Source organism: Sminthopsis crassicaudata, chromosome 2 (genome assembly GCF_048593235.1).
Source record: "Sminthopsis crassicaudata isolate SCR6 chromosome 2, ASM4859323v1, whole genome shotgun sequence".
Classification (NCBI taxonomy): Eukaryota; Metazoa; Chordata; class Mammalia; order Dasyuromorphia; family Dasyuridae; genus Sminthopsis; species Sminthopsis crassicaudata.
The window spans coordinates 514,932,068-514,950,662 of NC_133618.1; the positions used below are offsets into that span (position 1 = coordinate 514,932,068).

Below are 18,595 nucleotides of genomic sequence, written 5' to 3' on the forward strand. Positions count from 1 at the left end.
ATTGCCACTTTGGAAAAGGATGGTGTCCAAGAAAGGAGAGGAACATCCCCTAACACATCATCTGGGAGGCCAACTTTGGAGCTCCAATCCAATTGGATTGAGTCTCTTTATTGTTGGTCAGTCATTTCAACTGTATTCACCTTTGTGACTCCATCTGCAGTTTTCCTGGCACTGGAGTGGTTTGCCATTTCCTTCTCCAGTTCATTTTACCGGTGAGGAAAATCAGGCAAATGGGTAAATGACTTGTGCAGGGTCACATAGCTAGTGCCTGAGTCAGATATAAAAAACTAACCAATATGTATGCTTCCATGTCCTTTTTCTCCTGTAATCTTTAGTAGGGAAGATGATTTACATATAACTACTTATTTGAAGGCATTTGTCAACAACTGTGGTATGAGGAATCTAACCATTTTAAAACTCTGAGAACCCCAAGAAATAGAGACCTTATGTACATTACTACAGTGAGTGGTCCTAATTTAGAAGCTGTCTCATTTGGTTGAATTTCCAGTGTCTGGATCATTCTTTTCTGATGTGTGTCATTTCAAGATTCTCAGCCCCTTCCTGAGGAGTTAGTTAGGAGTTAAATGGGAGGAAAAGAGAGAAGACTTTTTGAGTCATCCTTTCCATCTGATTATCCTTAAATCTTCCCTTCATATATGCCAGAATTGTTTCCTTGTTTTCTAGCTTTTTCCAGAAACTCAAAAGCTTATGACTTGTGTTCTTCCACCCCATTCTTGCATTCTTTTTTAGGCCAGTCCAAAAGGCATTAATGGATCTTGTGGTCAACCCAAGAGGGACCTGTCCTGCCTTAAGGATATTGTTATAAAGAAATGGGGCTAAACTGAGAGTCAGGTTCAGATCCTGCCTCAGAATGACTAATTCTGAGTGATCAGACAAATGACTAGCTGAGTGACTCTTGGGCAAATCCCATAATCCTTAATTTCCTCAATGGTTTTAAAATGAGGATAATGGCACCTACTTCATAGCCTACTTGGGAAGATCAAATGAGATAATATTTGCACAATGTTTTGCAAACCTAAAAAATCTGCATAAATGATGGATATTATTACTGAAGAAAACTGCGGGGGTCGATGTGGGATTGTTCATTCTGATAACTGGGCCTGAATTCCCAGGTTCAGTTTGTTCTCCTCCCACAGTGACAAACCCCATGGTCATATGAAATGTCAAGTAGCAGCTGGACCACACTGAGGAACTGGCTCTCTCTACAGGAAACAGTTTTCATGTACTCTGGGGCTGGTACCATCTGGGTTTCTGTGGGGTTCCTGTCAGCCCAGTTTGTGCCACCTGTCCCAAAATATAGCTAGGAGATAAGGGTTTTGGGGAGGGCAGTAGAGAATGGAAATAAGTAGCAGTTTCTTTATCTATGCCATCAGCTTTTCCTGGGTTATGGAAATTGGGAGAGAGGGAATTACAGGGCAAAATGGCTGGGAGAGAGGGGTAGGTTAGGCTGAAACTGGAGGGATATACTGACCAAAATGATTTTACACATGCAGTCCACTCATTTATTTGTTATGGAGGGTTTGGCACTTGTGCCCATGCAGAGACTAGGATATGAATATGTCATCCATCCATCCTGTATTTTTAGTATGATGAAAGTTTTTGGGAAAAAGAAAGTGTCCTTTTATTAGCGCTTATCTAAAGGATGAGTTTCTCAGACCATATTTACATGTATGATTTAGGGGTGTCCTACTCCCTGCTCTAGGAATAGTACAGCAGGTGTTGATTGAAAATTGGATTGAAAAAGTTCCTCCCTGTGAAGAAAGTCCCTTGACATTCTTGAATTCCAAGAGGAGGCTGAAATGAAGGGAAGGAAGCCAGAGTTGGTGATGGTGGTTGTAGGGAGGATAGTAAGAGGAGAGGATGGTACTTTTTCTCAGAGAGGAAAGATCAGAAAGCCAGAGAAGCTGGAGAACTTCCAACCACCAAGTAGGTTCCCCCGGCGCAGACGCAGGGACACTCGGTCCCCAGGGTCCAGGGGCAAGAGCACAGCACTAGTGGCTGCCTCTCGGGTCACATCAGGGTCATTGGCAAAAGCTGAGATCACAGGCCATGTATTCAGCATCAGGCTTACCTGGGAATGGGAGAATTTGGGGTTATTAGGACCTCTCCCCGGGAACCTCTATTTCCCCCATAGCCTAAGGAACCTTTGGATTACTGCATAGCCCCTCTTTCAATAAGGTCATCCATTATTTCTGAGGCAGCTGGATGATGGTGAATAGTGCAAATCCAGCCTCAGATACTTACTAAGCTGTGTGACCCTGGGTGAGACACTTAACTTCTGTCTAACTCAGTTTCCTCACCTGTAAAAGTAGCACTTTGTAGGGTTGGTGTAAGTTTAGTACAGTGCCTGGCACATAGTATGCACTTAATAAATGCTTGTTTCCTTCCTTACCTTCCTCCTAAATCTTAGCCCTTCTGAAAGGTCCTTTGTCTGTGATCTCAGGATTCTGTGACCCTAAGGCCCACTGTGCCAGGGTTCTGAATCCCCTGGGTCAGGAGGGCAAGGGAGACTCCATCTCTCTGACCTGGCCTACCACTACCCTCGACCTTTAGCAGGGGACTTTTGGATTTTGGCAGGATCTCCGGCCACTCATTGGCCAGAGACTGGCTTCCTACCAGAGGTGATCCAGACTCCTATGAAATCCCGTAGCCACTGTCTTTAAATGGGAGCATGTGACCAATCAGAGGGTCAGAACTGGACATCAGAAACATAGCCTATGTCAGGGAGGAAGCTGCATGTATCCTGCCTGTCTCTTCTTGGGCTTTGGGGAAAGCAGGACTCTGGGCTCACCTGGACTGTTTGGCGGTTGTACACCTTGACCACATGGAACCGGAAACTATAAACACCCCGAACAGGGGCAATAAAGGAGCCTGAGGCTCGGTCAAAGCCATTGCCTTCATTCACCAGGACCTGGGCAAAGGGAGAAAGGGGTAGGAAAAAATTAGCATGGGAGGGGTAAGAAGGAGGAGTTAGCCATTGGTAGGGAAAGGAGAGGGTGGGGAAAAGGGGAAGGAGTGGAAAAATGGGGTCGGGAGGGATAAGGGAGACTCTAATAAGGATAGTTGGGGGAGGGGGGGGAAGGTGTGGAAGAACTACAGGGCTGGGTTTTTTGTTTTTTTAAGAGAGAAGAGATGAACTCTGGGAAAGTGGAAGATTGAGGAGGAATCAAAATAGAAATCTACTCAGGTGGAGTGGTGGGGGAGGAATGTTACCTGGTCAAAATAGATGGCACCACTGGTCCCGTTGCCCGTTTCTCCAGCTGGTTCATGATGGTGGCTTCGAACAGCAGCAAAGGCCACCTTCCCTGGGGGAGCCTCTCCCAGGGCCGCCCCACCTGGACCTGCTGTGGTGGCCCTGCCAGGTTCACACACCACAAGGCACTCTCCTTCCAACAGGACAGGTTCTGTCCCTTCCTGTGCCTGTCCAGGTCCAAAGGCCAGGAGTACAAGTGTCAGAAAAGACATTCCGGGCTCAGGTGGGTTCCCCCAGTGTCCAGGACCACTTTTATCACCTGCGCTGAGGGATGAAGCCCACTTTCCCGCTCTTCACTTTCTGTAGCTTTTTTTTTCTCCCTCCAGTTTCTCTCCCTCCTATAGTCTTTCTTCTTTCTGCCCTCTTCTGCCTCTGTCCTAAGGCCTCCCTCGGCCTGGTACCAAGGGCCCCTCTCGGTTCTTCACCCCAGCCTCCTTGTCAACTGGTCTTTCTATCTCTTGTTCCACCTGGGCCCACAGGGTCTGTGTGTCTGTGTCCTGCCACTCACGGCCTCTTTTGCTAGGGATCCCTCCCCTTTGGCTGAGAGCACAAGACAGCCAATGGGCCCCAGGAAGGGATGGAAGGATGCAGAGGGGGGATGGGAGGGATCGCAGCCAGGACTCCAGGGAGAGTCGCCAGAGCCAGCCAGGCACGAGTTGGAGCTGAGGAGATAGGACTGTACATGTGGTGGGGGGGGGACTTTTCCCTATTACAAACATGGCTGTTAATGCGAATATAATACTGCTTTTCTCTTCATAATTAACAAATGAGACAATATGCAAAGAGCCACGCAAACCTTAAATATGTAAATATTAATATTAGAATCTTGCTCCCTTAATAAGTCCTTCTCCTTCCTCCTTCTTTCTTCCCTTCCCCCTAATATCTTTTTTCTTTTCTGGGAATCATAGAAAGCCATGGGAAGGGGCAGCCATCTTTTTTCTCATGTGATTAAAATACTGAAAAGGAAAATGAGTTGGGACCATAAGACTGGTTCTGGCCCAGGTTCCGCCACCAATGAGCCCCATGACAAAGATCTGGTGTGCAAACCCTCCTAAACTCTTAAAAGTTGTTCAGGATCTCCGAAGGACTTTTGCTTCTGGGGGCGTGCGTGCGGATATCACTCCGTCAGAAATTAGAGGGTCAGCGTCGTCACGAAAGCCGCTCGGGCCCGTGGTCCCCACGGGGCTTCCGGGACCACTTTGGGGCCACATAAAAGTCTCTGGAGCTGAAAGAGGACCCAATGAGGTAATGTTGGCTCTAGAATGTAGGTATTAAGATTCCAGGATCCTACACAGTAAACATGTCACAAAGGAGGTCTGCAGGGAGAGGACTTAAGGAAGAGGCAGAGAGGAGAGAGGGGCAGTTAGGAAAGGCAGGTGAGGAGGCAGCGTGCAGGAGGGGACGCCTTCCAGATGTGGGCCCGAGGCTGGCTGGAGAGGGCCCGGCTTCCCGCGCTCCGGGACCTTCTACCGCCCCCGCCCCCCAAATAAATACAGAAGTAAAAGAGACAGGGTGGACCCCAAGTCGGCAGGGCTGGGTCAGGCCCAGGGTGGAGCTGGCTAAACTCCTCCCCTGACCAGGAAGTAAGGAGGAAGGCAGCAGTGTCGGTGAGAGAGCTGGGCCCGATCGAACCCGAGCCCTGCTCCCTCCGCCTCTCCCTCCGAAGGGGGCTGTAGGACCTAGAGACCCTGGGAACAAGACCAAGTCCTTGGGGAGCCCCCCGCCGAGGCTGGCGAGCGCTTTCCACCTTCTCCTTTCTCCTAGGGGAGGGCTGCAGGTAAGCGGGGAGAGCCGGGAGACGAGCCCGAGGTCAGGGGGGCGCTGGGAGGCCGCGCCTCGGGGCAGGGAGGCCCTCCCAGACGAGGCGTCCGCGGGGCTCCGCCGGGGCGGGGGCGGGGGGCGTGGAGCCGGCCGGAGAGGTGGGAACGTGGTTGGAGACCCCTTCGGGCTTTTGGGTTGTGACGTCGGCGCGGGGCCAGGCTGTGGCGGGGAGCGGTTCGACCCCGATAGCGGAGAGGCCGCGGCCGTGGTACTGCCCTGTCCGAGCCTCTCTTCCTCCGCCCTAGCAGGCCTGGTTTGGCCGCGATGCTCCCGGCGGGGTCCCCTCCTGGGACCACTGACCGCTTCACGGCGGGGGCGGATGCGGAGGGCGTGGTGCTTACTCAGCGTACTCGGGTGGAACGCGTCTTCCGAGTACGGCTGAGTGTCCTGGAGAAGGGCTTCGAGAGCAGCCCCCACATCTGGATGCAGCTGGAGGGGCCCCGGGAGAACGTGAGCAGAGCCAAGGTAGCGCGTCCCCCTGTGGCCCGAGCCGGGGAAGGAGGGAGGGAGGGAGGCGGCCGGTGGGGGGAGGGGGGAAGGCCGTGTCCTCTTCTGGGAAAGCTCTCCTCCTCAAGTCTCGGGAAGCTTCCCGAACTCTGCTGCCCTTCCTTCCGTGCTTCCCTTGTCTCTCCTTCCCTTTCTGGCACCCTCCAGGCCCCACACCCTCCAGGCCCTGCACCCTCCAGGGTCCGAACCCTCCAGGCCTCACACCTTCCAGGTCCCCACACCTTTCAGGCCCCACACCCTCAGGGCCCCGCACCCTCCAGGCCCCACACCCTCAGGGCCCCGCACCCTCCAGGCCCCACACCCTCCGGGCCCCCTCCAGGCCCCCTCCAGGCCCCACACCCTCCAGGCCCCGCACCCTCCAGGCCCCACACCCTCCGGGCCCCCTCCAGGCCCCCTCCAGGCCCCCACACCCTCCAGGCCCCGCACCCTCCAGGCCCCGCACCCTCCAGGCCCTGCACCCTCCAGGCCCCACACCCTCCAGGGCCCCCTCCTGGCCCCACACCCTTCAGGCCCTGCACCCTCCAGGGTCCGAACCCTCCAGGTCCCCACACCCTCAGGGCCCCGCACCCTCCAGGCCCCACACCTTTCAGGCCCTGCACCCTCCAGGGCCTGCATCTTCAAGGCCCTGCACCTTCCAGGTCCCCACACCCTCCAGGCCCCCGGGGATTCCCCGGATCCCCATCTTTCCAGTTTTGGTTTCATTTCTTTCAGGCTGCCAGATTTCAACTTTTTCATTCTGAGGCTGGAGAGGAAGCTGCGGCAGGGAGGGAGAGCGGAGGCTCCTCATGCTTTCAAACATCTGCCCCTTCCCTTTCTGTTTCCTTTCGCTGCCCCCTCCCCCCCAGGGGGTATCCCCGGGATGGAAGCTCTGGAGGAGGGGAAGGGGGAAGAACAGGCAGAGAGAAGAGAACTGAGAAATGGAAGAAGAGACCCATTCCTTCCCTCTCCATTCCTCCAGGAGTACCTGAAAGGCCTCTGCAGTCCAGAGGTGTGGGAAGAAGTCAGCTACCCCGCAGCCCTGCACTGTGTCTTCTTTGGAGCCAGGGGCCTCTTCCTCGACTGCCTGTGCTGGGGCACCTCAGCTCACATAGTGCCCCAAGCCCCTGGCTCTCTACTACTGGGAGGCCTGGTCGAAGCCTTTGTCATGGCCCAGAGCAGGCTGGAAGATCTTGTTGAGCAACTGAGGCAAAATGGTCTCCAGGGGCCACTCTCCGGGAGTTCCAGGGAACAAGTCTCTCAAGCCTTCAAAGCCCTGGTTAGGAGCTATGGGGACGAGTACTCCAGGGCTCTCCTGGATTTGCCTGTCTCTGTCCAGAAGTGGCTGCTAAACTTGGCAGAAGAGGCGAGTGAGGGGCAAGGGCTGCCGGAAACCCCCCTGGGGGGAGAGAGGAGTGCAGCTCCCTGCGGAAACGGTGCTTGGGAGGACCCTGTCAGAGAGACTCTGGGCGAGGGCAGAGATGTCAGGAAGGGTAGCGTCCCACTGGGCACCAGCTCCGTAGAGCAGGAGGAAGTCAGGGAAGGGCTTTATGCCAGAAAAGAGTATCGGCCTTCGAATTTTGGAGAGAGAGACTCGGATAGACTGTGGTCCAGGGGAGAAAAGGATTCCAGGAGGACCGGAGAACTGGTTGGGGAAAAGGACTGGCCTACACAGAGGCTCGCTGAGCAAAGAAACTCAGAGAGAGCGGGGAGTCCCAAGGAGGGATTCCCTAGGCAGAGGAACTGGGGGAAGGAAGGGTTCCTTGGGGAGAGGAAAAACTGGGACAGAGAATGGCACTTTGGGCAGAAGGATTGTGGACAAAGGGGACATGGCAGGGAGGAGGACCAGGACAGAGTACGGGGTCTGGAAGGAAAGGGCTTGAAGAGGGAGAACATGCCTGATGAGGGGCCTCAAAGAGAAGGGCCCCAGGCCCGAGATCAGTTCCGAAGCCCACACGTGGTCAAGACTGACTTTCTCCTGGGGGCCAACCAGGCTGAATCCTATGGCCATTCTCCTCAGACTGCAGGGGTTGGCCAGCAGTGGAGGGGCACCCCAATACCTCTCCTTCAGCTCAGCAATGGAGAATCCTCCCCTCCCATGGGGCACCATCTTCTAGCTGGGGCCCAACCCACATGGCTCGATTCTTCAGAGACTGAGGATGGTCAGCCAGGGGAACTTCAGGGGCCAGAGTCTTCAAAGGGCAGCGTAGATGGCACTACTGGTGGCAGCTACGAGGTGACCAAAACCCAGCGCTTTCTGGAGGTCCTGAAGACCCCATTTTCCTTGAACCTCACTAACGTGCCTGGTACAGCAGGTCTTCGACATATTATTATCGATGGCAGCAACGTAGCTATGATGTGAGTATCCCTCCGACCTCCACTCTGAAGGCATTGCTTAGGAAGCCCCCTGAGAAATGGGGGCGTAAAGAAGATAACCATAGTAATCATAATGGCTAGCATTTATAAAGTACTTTAAGGTTTGACGAGAGCTTTACCCATTCTGTTTTACTAATCCTTACAACCACACTATGAGATACTATTTATTACCCCCATTTTATAGTGGAGAAAACTGAGACAGACAGAAGTTAAGTGATTTGTCCAGGCTCATCCAGTTAGAACGTATTTGAGGCAGGATTCAAACTCAGAACTTCCTGATTCTAGGTTCTTGACTCTCTTATGTTCCAGCAAAACCACATGGTAGAACAAAATGGTAAATTACATAGTGAAAGTATTATTCAATGCTGTTCATGTAGTCATCTTGTAAAGTTAGTAAAGAGTAAAGTTAGAGCAAATGTTTAGATTTTCAGTGTGAGCATCTATCCCTCAAATACTGGCATAAAGACTTAATTGATTATTCTGTTCATTGCATAGACTTAAGAAAATAACCCAGAAAATGCTAATAACTCAGATTAAATGTACATGTGCCATAGGTAGTCTTCCCCCCCAGGGAGCCAGTTGCTAAGTATCTGTAGGCACACCCTGATCATTGTCCTTTTGTAGGTGAAGAAATGGAAATGAAGCTTAGAGACCTTATCTCCCATTTTGTGGCTAGTTGGAGAAGAGACTGAGATCAGAATCCAGGTCTTTGGTTCTAATCCCGGGAGAGAAGCTAATTTGCTGTGTGATCTTGGGAAAACCATCCTCTCTGTGACTTGGTTTCCAGAGTTCCTGAGAATTTCATCAGATCATCTCTAGAGATAATATCTTTATCTTTAGAGAGAAAGAGAGTAGCACTGGTACATCTTGGGCACAGATAAGGAGGCTAAGATGCAGCATAGGAAAAGATCCCCAATTTTGGCACAGAGGACCTGCTTTTAAATACCAGCTTTGCCATTTCTACCTCTGAAGCCAGTCACTTAATTTTGCCCTCAGTTTCTTCATCTGTAAAGTGGGGAAGAGACTAGATCCTGGGCTTCTGACTCCCTGGCCAGTGATTTTATTTTATTTTATTTTTGCTATCTTAGTTATGTCCAGAACCTTGGGTGAGGCAGCAGACGTGACTGTCTGTGCTCTTTGAGTCTACTGGGGCATTCTTCGACTGAGGAGTAGGGATGAAGAATCTTGTTCTCAGGATGCACAACAGGCTAATCCCAGCTGTTTGCTTTCTCAGCCACGGCCTCCAGTCTTTCTTCTCCTGCCGGGGCATTGCCTTAGCTGTGCAGTATTTCTGGGATCGGGGCCACCGGGATATCACTGTCTTTTTGCCTCAGTGGCGCTTTAGGAAGGATGCCAGGGTGAAAGGTGAGTAGTTTCACCCCAAGACATTTACCCACCACCTTCCCTATCTGGGGACTAACCAGGCCATTCCATCCCTTCCCACCCTCATTCCCATCCCTCCCCCACAGAATGTCATTTCCTGACTAAACTACAGTCCCTCAACCTGCTCTCTGTCACTCCTTCTCGAATTGTGGACGGGAAGAGGATTACCTCCTACGATGACAGGTACTCTCCCCCCCAGCCTTGGTGTCAGGGGAACCAAGAGAGGGGCAAAGTGGAGCCCAGGTGGGGTCTATTCTCAAGCCAAGTTGGGGAAAACTGGGAGCAGTGTTCTTTCTACCATGTCAGTTAACACAGTCAACAAGCAGTTTATTAAGTGCAATGTGCCAAAGACTGGGCAAAGAAAGGAAAAGACATTGAACTTAACACACGATTACTTCAGTTCTTTTACCATTCACTGGAGTTAGGTGAGGACTATCAGTTTCTCCAGGGGAGGGTATTTTTTTTGGGGGGGATGTGCTTTAGGAACTCAGGAGGAATAGCAGAAAGAAGCCTGGGCTCCTAGCCAAACCTGTGGGCTGCAACCAAGTCTCTAAGGCTCAGTTTTTTCATTTGGAAAATTAGAGGCTTGGACTAGATGGTTCCTAAGGTCTTTCTAAGTCTAATTAAGTGATGACTCTAGATTTTCAGGGATATAAGGACTCCCAGCTTCTGTTCCTTGAGGTCCCTTAAATACAGAGATCTCTGTTCTCAACTCTGATCTCTGATGACTCTTTCCTAGCCAGAAACCTCTCATGACTAATTCCATCTACACATGCGAGGCTGGGTGAATGGAAGGGTTCAGCTAGCTGGAGAGAAGCACTGAATGTCATAATAGTAAGGAAGTTGTGTGGCAGCTGTGGATAGAGTATAGGGCCAAGTGTCTGGAAGATTTCTCTTGGTGAGTTCAGGTCTGGCCTCCGATGTGTGACTCGGGGCCAATCATGTAACCCCATTTGTCTCAATTCCTTATCTTCAACATGACTTGGAGAAGGAATTGACAAACCACTCAATTATCACCCATATGGTCCCATTTGCACTTGTATTTGAGCCAAAATTCCCATATAAGACCTTTTATTAATAGTCTTCCGGCCAAAGCTTAGGGATGCAATGCTGGAGAAACTGAGGCAAGATAGAGATTAGAGAGTTTTTAATATTTTATTTGAGAGGGAGAGATTGTGCTGGGGAGATGTTGCCCCCAGAGCTGATATCTCAAAAGCATCCAGCAGGGAGTATGAGGTTGCATGAAATATATATATGTGTGGCTCCAGGCTACTGGGGTAGACTGAGGCAGGGGCAGAGTCAGAGCACTGAGAGTGGGAACGGACCATCAATCAGGTTCTGACAGGATAGGGGGAGGCACCAGACATTCTGATAAGTAGGGAAGGTCTGGGGTCATGATGTCTAAGATAGAAGGTCTTTCTCCTTATCTGGATCAAACATTTACAGTTTATAATCTTAGCATAGCCAGCCCTAAATTATATCAGTTCTAATGATTAGGGGAGAAGGGTGGTGTTGCAACCAGGGGATTGAGGCAGAACAATTAAGGGAAACTGAGGCAGGACATTTAGAAGGGAACTGTGGCACAACAGAGAAGGAATAGAGAAGATTGTCTGTTGAGGGGGGAATTCACTACCTCCCAAGACTTCATTGCACTTCCAAAAGGCTCTGATATTAGAAAAACTGTTGCTGTTGTGTTGTTGGGCCACCAGCATACTGGGCCCAATTATCCTCCACTATCTCTGGAAGCCTATCCCCAGTTCACACTTGTTGCTTCCATAACATTATTATCTCTCTCGTTCTCTACTGTCCCCTTCTCTTTTTGCCTTCAATCTTTCCCATCATCAAGGTTTTTCCCAGTGAGTCTCACTTTTCATTATGTGGCCAAAGTATCAAAGTTTTAATTTCAGTATGAATAACCTGAGTTAATTTGTTTAGGTATTAACTGATTTGATCTCTGTGCTGTCCCAAGGGACTCAAAAGCCTTGTCCAGCACCATAATTCCAGGGCACTCAGATTTCCTTGTAGTCCAGCTCTCACAGTCATGCGCTGCTACTGAAAAAGTCAGAGCATTGGCCATACGGACTTTTATCACTTCAGTGATATCTGCTTTTTGGTGGTTATCCTTATTTGCCATAGAAATCTTTCTTTACATTGTTCTAGTTGTTAGGAAATGGCCCTCTCTTCTATTTAAGTCCTTTGTGTCTATATTTGACCTTTGTCCTAAACAGAACTGATTTAATCATTCCTTCTATATCTTGAGCCTTCACAGCTTTCTTATATGTCTTCTGTGTTCCAAATGTTCCAGTTCCTCCAACCCAGTGCCCTACTCTTAAGGCCCCTTACCATCTTAATCACTTTCTGGTGAACACTACAGTGCTTGGGTGCTAGGTTTTTTTTTTTTTTTTTTTTTTAATTAAAATTTTTTTAATAAAAGCTAAGTCAATTTAATTTTTTATTTAAGCTTTTATTTAAGATTTTTTGAAATATAGCTGTAGAAAAAACCCGTTGTGGTTCAAATGGAACTACTTGATTAAGTTTTTTTTTACCAAATCATTTTGACTTCTGTTGAATGGCCAATAATAGCCCCTAGCTCAAGCATCTGTGGCTCCTTCTTGTTTACATTTTAATGGCTTACAATGAATGTAAAATTGTTTTCTCTTCTCTCTGAAACTGCTGTTGTTGCCCTTCCAGACTGATATTTTTGTGTTGGAAAATTATTGTTGTGTCGACTTTTTTTGACCCTATTTGGGGTTTTCTTGGTTAAGATGGCTAGAGTGGTTTGCCTTTTCCTTCTCCAGCCAATTTTAGAGATGAGGAAACTGAGGCAAACAGGGTGAAGTGACTTGTCCAGGATCACATTGATGTGGTTTGAGGATCAAAATGATGTGGGTGATCACAACCAAGTGATGGCAGGCACCAAAAGTTGAGCTTTGATAATGTGAATAATTCACAATGACCATTCTCTTTGGCAAAAGATAGCTTCATTTAGAGAATAGACAAAAGGAAGGGATACAAAAGATATTGGGAATGGTAAATTTGAAATAGAGTTAGGAGAGCATATAAAAGATAAGTTAGTTCCTCAGGGGAATTTACAATTGCCCAGTAGAAAGGCTCACCCCATGGAATTGGGGCAGGCCCTTAACTGGAAGGCTAAATCCTGCCAGTTATAACTTGTTCAGGGTTCTAGAGCCAGAGTGTGTCAAAAGCTGATCTTGGACCCAGTTTTTCCTGAATCTGAGACCAGCTTTCCATCTATTATGCCATACTAGTTCCATATAAAATATATGCAAAATAAATACAAGATGATTGATGGAACACCAGTAGCTGGAGAGATCAGGAAAAAAAACTTTTGTAAGAAGTAACAATAGAGTTAAACTTTGAATTCTAAGAAGTGCAGGTGAGGAGGGAGTACATAACAGGCAGGGGGACAGCCTGTACAAAGGCATGTAGAGTGGAAATTGGGGAACATGAGGAATAGTAAGAAGCCTAGTTGGACTGGACTAAAGAGTTATTATTGTTTGTCTTCCTTTCTCTAAGGGAGGCGATGCCATGACAGGCAAGTGAATTGGATTTCAGTGAGAAAGGGCTGTGCAAGATCACTTGCCTCACCTTCTCCTCCAGAGCCATCTGGGTCCAATGGACTGGATGTACAACTGGAGATGGCCCTCATTGCAATGGGATCCCTGGGCCTTTTTAAGCTAAGATCTTCAACAATTGAGGCCACATTCTTTTTTTTTTTTTTTTTTTTTTTTGGCTGAGGCAATTGGGGCTAAATGACTTGCCCAGGGTCACACACTAGGAAGTGTTAAATGTCTGAGACCAGATTTGAACTCAGGTTCTCCTGACTTCAGGCTGGTGCTCTATCCTCTGCACCACCTAGCTGTCCTGGCCACATTCATTTAATGCTTAAAGCTAGGTAGAAATTGAAGCAAGGAATTGGCCTCTTTCATTTAATAATAATAACAATAATGAAAAAGAAACAAAACCTAAATAAATAAATCTGGGAGGAGAAGACCTTCAGATTTGCTGGCCCAAACAGATATGATTGCTATTTGCATGCACTCTCAGTCAATCTGGTCCCAGACTGACCACTTGAGGCTTGGGCAATGTTTGTTGGCCGAACTATGACCATCAGAGTGGTTTTGGTTTAAAGCATGGTCCTTAAGAAAGAGATCTGGTTTGCAAACCTCAAGATATCTTGGGAAGGTTCAGAGGTTCAAAAGAAAAAAAAATTTTTCAAGAGCATCTCTAGGTAAAGATATGATAGTCTGTGTAGATGGAGGAAAGGGAAGGAGGAAAAAGAGGGAGAAAGGGAAGTAGGGAAGGAGAAAGGAAGGGAGGAAGGAAGAGGAGAAGGAAGGGAAGAGGTAAAATACCATCAGGAGTGGTAAAAAGACTGAAGGGGGAAATAACATAATAATCTTGAAAAAGTAGATTATGAAGGGCCTCTGAGGATGGATTGGAGGGCAAGACTTGAAGCAGGGAGTCCAGTTTAAGAGAGGATATTGTAACAGTCTTGGGGAGAGGTGATGAATGTTTACATTAGACTAATGTTAGTGTGAGTAGATAAAAGAGGATGGAGTGGAAGTAAACACTGATTCATAAGACAGTTCCTGCCCTCAAGGAGTTTGTAAAATGATTAGGGAAAAACAAACCTTTTTAACTATAGTACAAGGCAAGATGTGATCAATACCGTAAGAGAAATACAAACAAAATGGTGTAGTAATTTTTTTTTAAAGGCCACGTGGAGCGGGCAAGTCATTTGAGTTCCTGAGTTCTAAACTGCTGTGGGCTAAGCTAATCCAGTATCTTCAGATAAAGTCCCCAGGAGGTAGGTCTTCTGGATTGGCTAAGATTGGCTCTCAGCTGTCATCATTTAGATCTTTATGACCTCAAATCTGGATGGTTGCAGTCACCCGGTAATTGGTCTTCCTCATTCCATTCCCTTCCTTGTGGAGCTGATGACCTGATTGATACATGTTCAAAAACTTTGTCAAATCTTTAGCCTAGAATTGAAGACCTTCCACATTCTGAATGCAACTTTCATTTTCGGCCTTAACATCTACTTCTTTCTCATACCATTCCCTTAGTTCAGGCTAGAATGGTTTACAGATTGTCTCCAGAATATATTTCAGACATTTGAACCTGCAAACCTTTATTATTTCCTGTTGGTTCTCCACATTCTTCCTGTCCTTCAAAGCCTAGTTCAATCCTATTAAACATGAAACTTTCCCTGAACATCACAACACATAATTATACCTCCTTTCTCATAGTTTGTATACCGATATAACTTGTATAATTTAGCCCTTTGTAGTCAAGAATTTTATGAACCTCTCATTTGGTCCTTGCAGCACCTCTGAGCTAAGTATTATCAAGGGAGAAGTGCTGAACTTGAGATTCAGGACTTAGTCTGAGTACCATCTCTACCAACAGAATCTGGGCAAAATATTTTCCCTTCTATGCTTCAGCTACTTCATTTGTTAAAAAAAAAAAAGAAAAAAAGATAGAAGTGGATAATACGATCCTTGAGGTTCCATCTAGCTCTGTGTCTATGATCCTTTGCTTTCCATTTTTTGGTTGAGGAAGCTAAGACTTAGAAAAGTTCATTGACGCCTTCAAGATAAGCGAGATTCAAATCCAGATCTCTTTTCAGTTTTTTTCCATTGCCCTTTCCATTATTTCTATCTTATTTCTCAGTATTCTTTATTAATAAATAAATGTGACAGCAATCCTGTAAGCCAGTAGTGTAAGTATCCCTATTTTATTTTTTTAAAATTTAATTAATTTAATTAAAATTTTTAAAAAATTTTATTTTTTAAATTAATTTTATAATTATAACATATTTTTTGACAGTACATATGCATGGGTAATTTTTTACATTATCCCTTGCACTCACTTCTGTTCCGAATTTTCCCCTCCTTCCCTCCACCCCTCCCCTAGATGGCAGACATTCCCATACATATTAAATATGTTATAGTATATCCTATATAATATATATGTGCAGAACCGAATTTTGTTGTTGTTGCAAAGGAAGAATTGTATTCGGAAGGTAAAAATAATTTGGGAAGAAAAACAAAAAATTCTAACAGTTTACACTCATTGCCCAGTGTTCCTTCTCTGGGTGTAGCTGATTCTGTCCATCATTGATCATTTGGTATCCCTGTTTTATAAAAGAGTAAATTGGTATTAGAGAAGTCATGTAACTTGTTTGGTGTCACATTGCTAGTGAGTGGCTGAGTTACTTGAATCCAGGTCTTCTCACTCTGCTCCCTTTATCCCCTCCCCCCATTATTCCATTCTGTCTTGTGTATGGAGTGATGTGGTCCTCACTGTACTTTATGAGGACAGAGGCAGGATGATGAGATCTTCTACAGGGTCTACCTAGCACGGAGTAGGGTACAAGATAGTTGGTAAATAGCTCTTAAATGAATGGGGAGAAGGAACAAGAGTTGGGTGAGGAAAAGACAGTGAAAGGAAAATGACAGAGTATAGGGAGTGGGAAGGCAGCCCTAAGAGGCACCAGGAGTGTTAAATAATCTGAGGGTATGTGAAGGGAAATACAATTATCTTAGGTCTCAAGAATTTGAGCTCAGAGAACCCAGGATACAAATTCTTAAAGTTGTGTGAGCATATTCCTTTGCATCTGTCTTCAGTGCTGATTCTGCTCTTTCTAGAACCCAAGTTCCTGCCTCAAAAACTTTAGATAGTTAGAATGATGGTGGATAGGCTAATTGTGAGGTGAAGGGGGCTATTGAGAGAAAACCCATATTAGTGGGGTTAGATCATGGTATCTATAGGACTCCCCAAGATTTGAATTGGAAGGGAGGAGATTTTGAAAGTTCTAGAAATGAACAAATCTTTTACTCTTTACCGTATGTGGGCAGGTATATGATGAAACTGGCAGAAGAAAAGGATGGTATCATTGTTTCCAATGACCAGTTCCGAGACTTGTCAGGTGAATCTGTGAAATGGGCAGAAATCATCAGAGAGCGGTAAGGAAGCCTTTGTTGGAGGATGGGGCACAGGGCTTTTCAACTTCCTCAAAAGTGGTTCTGGTTTGTCTATGGGGGAATAGGGATTATAAGAAAATGCTGCTAGGGCTGAAAATGGTTAGTTCTTATGGAATGAGTTGTTGAGCATCCCTTGGGCTGTCAAATTTGGGTGGGGGTACTGTTCTTGATGGTTTCAGTGATGGTATCTCTTCTCTCTGGCCTAGTCTGCTGCCTTTCACTTTTGTGGGAAACATCTTCATGGTCCCAGATGACCCACTGGGGCGTGAGGGCCCCACCCTGGATGATTTCCTCAAGAAACCAAATGGGTAACCAGCCAAATCTTGCTCTCTCTTGTTCCTTTTCTCTTGCTCTCTGTGGTCCCTTCCTAAAGTCTCCAACCCATGAGCCAGTTGTCTGGCATTTGGACTTGCAGTCAAACTGTCCTTCCAGGGAATTCTGAGACAAAAGGTATCTGAGCCAGCCAGTGTCCCAGGGCCCCCACAAACAGTCTGGGTTTTTGATCTGGGTACATGAGTGTGGCAAGCTGAATGAGCCTTTTTTCCAGAAGAGTTTCTATTTTTTGCTATCGAAATGGGTTGATTGTATTCTTTAGGGTTCAGCTCTGAGAACTTCCATGGTTATGGCCCCTCTTTTACTCCTACTTCAAGGGCATTTGGATAATGGTATCGACTCTCCATTGACTCTGGCATCTCTTTCCCCAGGATACATACTTCAAGAGGTCGCTCAACTGGTCGCCGAGAGCCTCCCCATAACCGACCTTCCCGACCTGGTTCCAGGGCCCGATCTCAAGTTCGATCTAGAGCCCACCCTCGGCCACTACCTCGACCTCAATCTCAGCCTCGACCCCACACTAGGGGCCTGATAGAATCTGAAATTCAGCCAAAGCAGGAGCAAAAGGAGGAAGATGAGGAAATTAGTGGCTTACGAAGGCCAAGAGAGACTGAGCAGCTTCGGCACAAGCTGCTGGAGGTGTTTTGGGGACAGGACCATAAAGTGGACTTTATCCTACAGCAGAACCCCTCTACTAGAGACCTCAACCAGCTCTCAGAGGCCCTGCTGAGACTGAACTTCTGAGCCCTTTAGTTAATAGGGGTTATAGGTAAGGTGCATCCCAATAATCTGGACAGTTGGATCCTACTTCTGGCTTGAGTGAGTTCTGGCAAACCAGGGACAAAATGGAGGAGCAGGAAGCTTTTTCCCTTTGGCAGATTTACCTGACTCCAGATGGTTAGGAAGCCAGGACCACGCCATGTCTTAACTTGGATACTGGAGGAGTACTACAAACATTCTATCAAACTCTGGAAGTCTCAGTGTTATGAGATAGATTACACATGGACATATCAGGGAGGTAGTGAAAAATGCATTTGTCTAGGAATCAGGCTATTTGGATTCTAGGCCTGGGTCTAGTACCCTTGGCAAAAGGGTACTCAAGTACTTTTAGGCCAAACCTAGTTTTATTTCTCCATCTGTAAAGTGGAAATAAAAATACCAGTTGAGGAGAAAAGATCTTGAGCACTACCATTTCCAGGTATGGTTATCTGTCAGTTCAAAGGGTTCATTTCATTTTAGGTGTAATTCTTTGGTATCCAATTGGGTCCCAAACAAATGTTGGATTGGCTTCTTCATGTTAGAAGTCCCAGACTGCTCCCCTTTTAGATAAACCCCAATCCAAAAGTATCCTACAGTTACATTTGGGTTTATGTGTAATGATGTAAGTTTACAAAAAAATTTTCAGGGTTCTTTTTTAAAGAGGCAGCTTCCATCTAGGGTATTTGTTTGCTTATTGATCATTAACAACAGTGTGGACAGTGACAGTGTGGCTGTGGTTAAACTTGCAGAAGTATCAGGGAGCCACAATAAGTTGAAAAATAATAAAACATCTCTGAAGTGATCATAGGTTATCATTTGACTTACTAAATTCCAAATGTAGGACCATGTTTATATATTGTGTATGAGGTGTATGTATTTGATTATAGTCCATTACCTGAAAAAGAGTGGAAGAAGCTGGTTATCAGATGACAAGTATCTTTGGAGAATGGATGACTGGAAAGGATTGAAATGTAGTCTGAGAAACAGAGGTTCATATTGTATTCCCACCCCTAATCCAGGAGATCCTTTCCTGGCTTCTTTACCTCCGATTTTCTTCTGAGGGATTCCAAGTCCCTTCTGTTGCTGACATGGATGCTTAGAATCTCTTGGGGAGCTGTAACTAGGACTCCCACATTCAGAATCTGTTCTCTTTGAA

The 18,595-nt window shown here is 46.9% G+C and overlaps 2 protein-coding genes across 7 annotated transcripts; one reads left to right on the top strand and one right to left on the bottom strand.

Moving 5' to 3' along the window:
• Nucleotides 1-1,500: 1,500 nt before the first annotated feature.
• CBLN3 (cerebellin 3 precursor) lies at nucleotides 1,501-5,114 on the bottom strand. 2 transcript variants are annotated; one of them, XM_074294384.1, is made up of 3 exons: nucleotides 3,235-5,114; nucleotides 2,813-2,932; nucleotides 1,501-2,092 (listed from the first exon to the last, which is right to left on the bottom strand). In XM_074294384.1, exons 1-3 carry the CDS (start codon nucleotides 3,484-3,486, stop codon nucleotides 1,895-1,897), a joined length of 570 nt encoding a protein of 189 aa, XP_074150485.1. In that variant the 5' UTR covers nucleotides 3,487-5,114; the 3' UTR covers nucleotides 1,501-1,894. The 2 variants fall into 2 exon arrangements, with proteins under 2 accessions (XP_074150485.1, XP_074150487.1); XM_074294386.1 differs by having other exon boundaries at nucleotides 1,501-1,815; nucleotides 3,235-3,486.
• Nucleotides 4,858-18,239, top strand: KHNYN (KH and NYN domain containing). Of its 5 annotated transcripts, none has more exons than XM_074294380.1 (8): nucleotides 4,858-5,051; nucleotides 5,341-5,560; nucleotides 6,314-7,936; nucleotides 9,189-9,319; nucleotides 9,424-9,520; nucleotides 16,222-16,329; nucleotides 16,554-16,655; nucleotides 17,052-18,239. In XM_074294380.1, exons 3-8 carry the CDS (start codon nucleotides 6,462-6,464, stop codon nucleotides 17,422-17,424), a joined length of 2,286 nt encoding a protein of 761 aa, XP_074150481.1. In that variant the 5' UTR covers nucleotides 4,858-5,051; nucleotides 5,341-5,560; nucleotides 6,314-6,461; the 3' UTR covers nucleotides 17,425-18,239. The 5 variants fall into 5 exon arrangements, 3 of the variants coding, with proteins under 3 accessions (XP_074150481.1, XP_074150482.1, XP_074150480.1); XM_074294381.1 differs by lacking the exon at nucleotides 4,858-5,051 and having other exon boundaries at nucleotides 5,360-5,560; nucleotides 6,561-6,944; nucleotides 7,599-7,936; XM_074294379.1 differs by lacking the exon at nucleotides 4,858-5,051 and having other exon boundaries at nucleotides 5,360-5,560; nucleotides 6,561-7,936.
• The last annotated feature ends 356 nt before the right edge of the window (nucleotides 18,240-18,595 follow it).

Bases quoted from the DNA above. Each gene is read 5' to 3' on its own strand.
- CBLN3 (XM_074294384.1), bottom strand. From the start codon at position 3,486: ATGTCTTTTCTGACACTTGTACTCCTGGCCTTTGGACCTGGACAGGCA. The intron at 2,933-3,234 runs GTAACATTCCTC...CCCTTTGCCCAG, and splicing joins GTGCCATCTATTTTGACCAG to GTCCTGGTGAATGAAGGCAA. The intron at 2,093-2,812 runs GTGAGCCCAGAG...TCCCATTCCCAG, and splicing joins ACAACCGCCAAACAGTCCAG to GTAAGCCTGATGCTGAATAC.
- KHNYN (XM_074294379.1), top strand. From the start codon at position 5,360: ATGCTCCCGGCGGGGTCCCCTCCTGGGACCACTGACCGCTTCACGGCG. The intron at 9,521-16,221 runs GTACTCTCCCCC...GTATGTGGGCAG, and splicing joins ATTACCTCCTACGATGACAG to GTATATGATGAAACTGGCAG. The intron at 16,330-16,553 runs GTAAGGAAGCCT...TCTCTGGCCTAG, and splicing joins GCAGAAATCATCAGAGAGCG to TCTGCTGCCTTTCACTTTTG.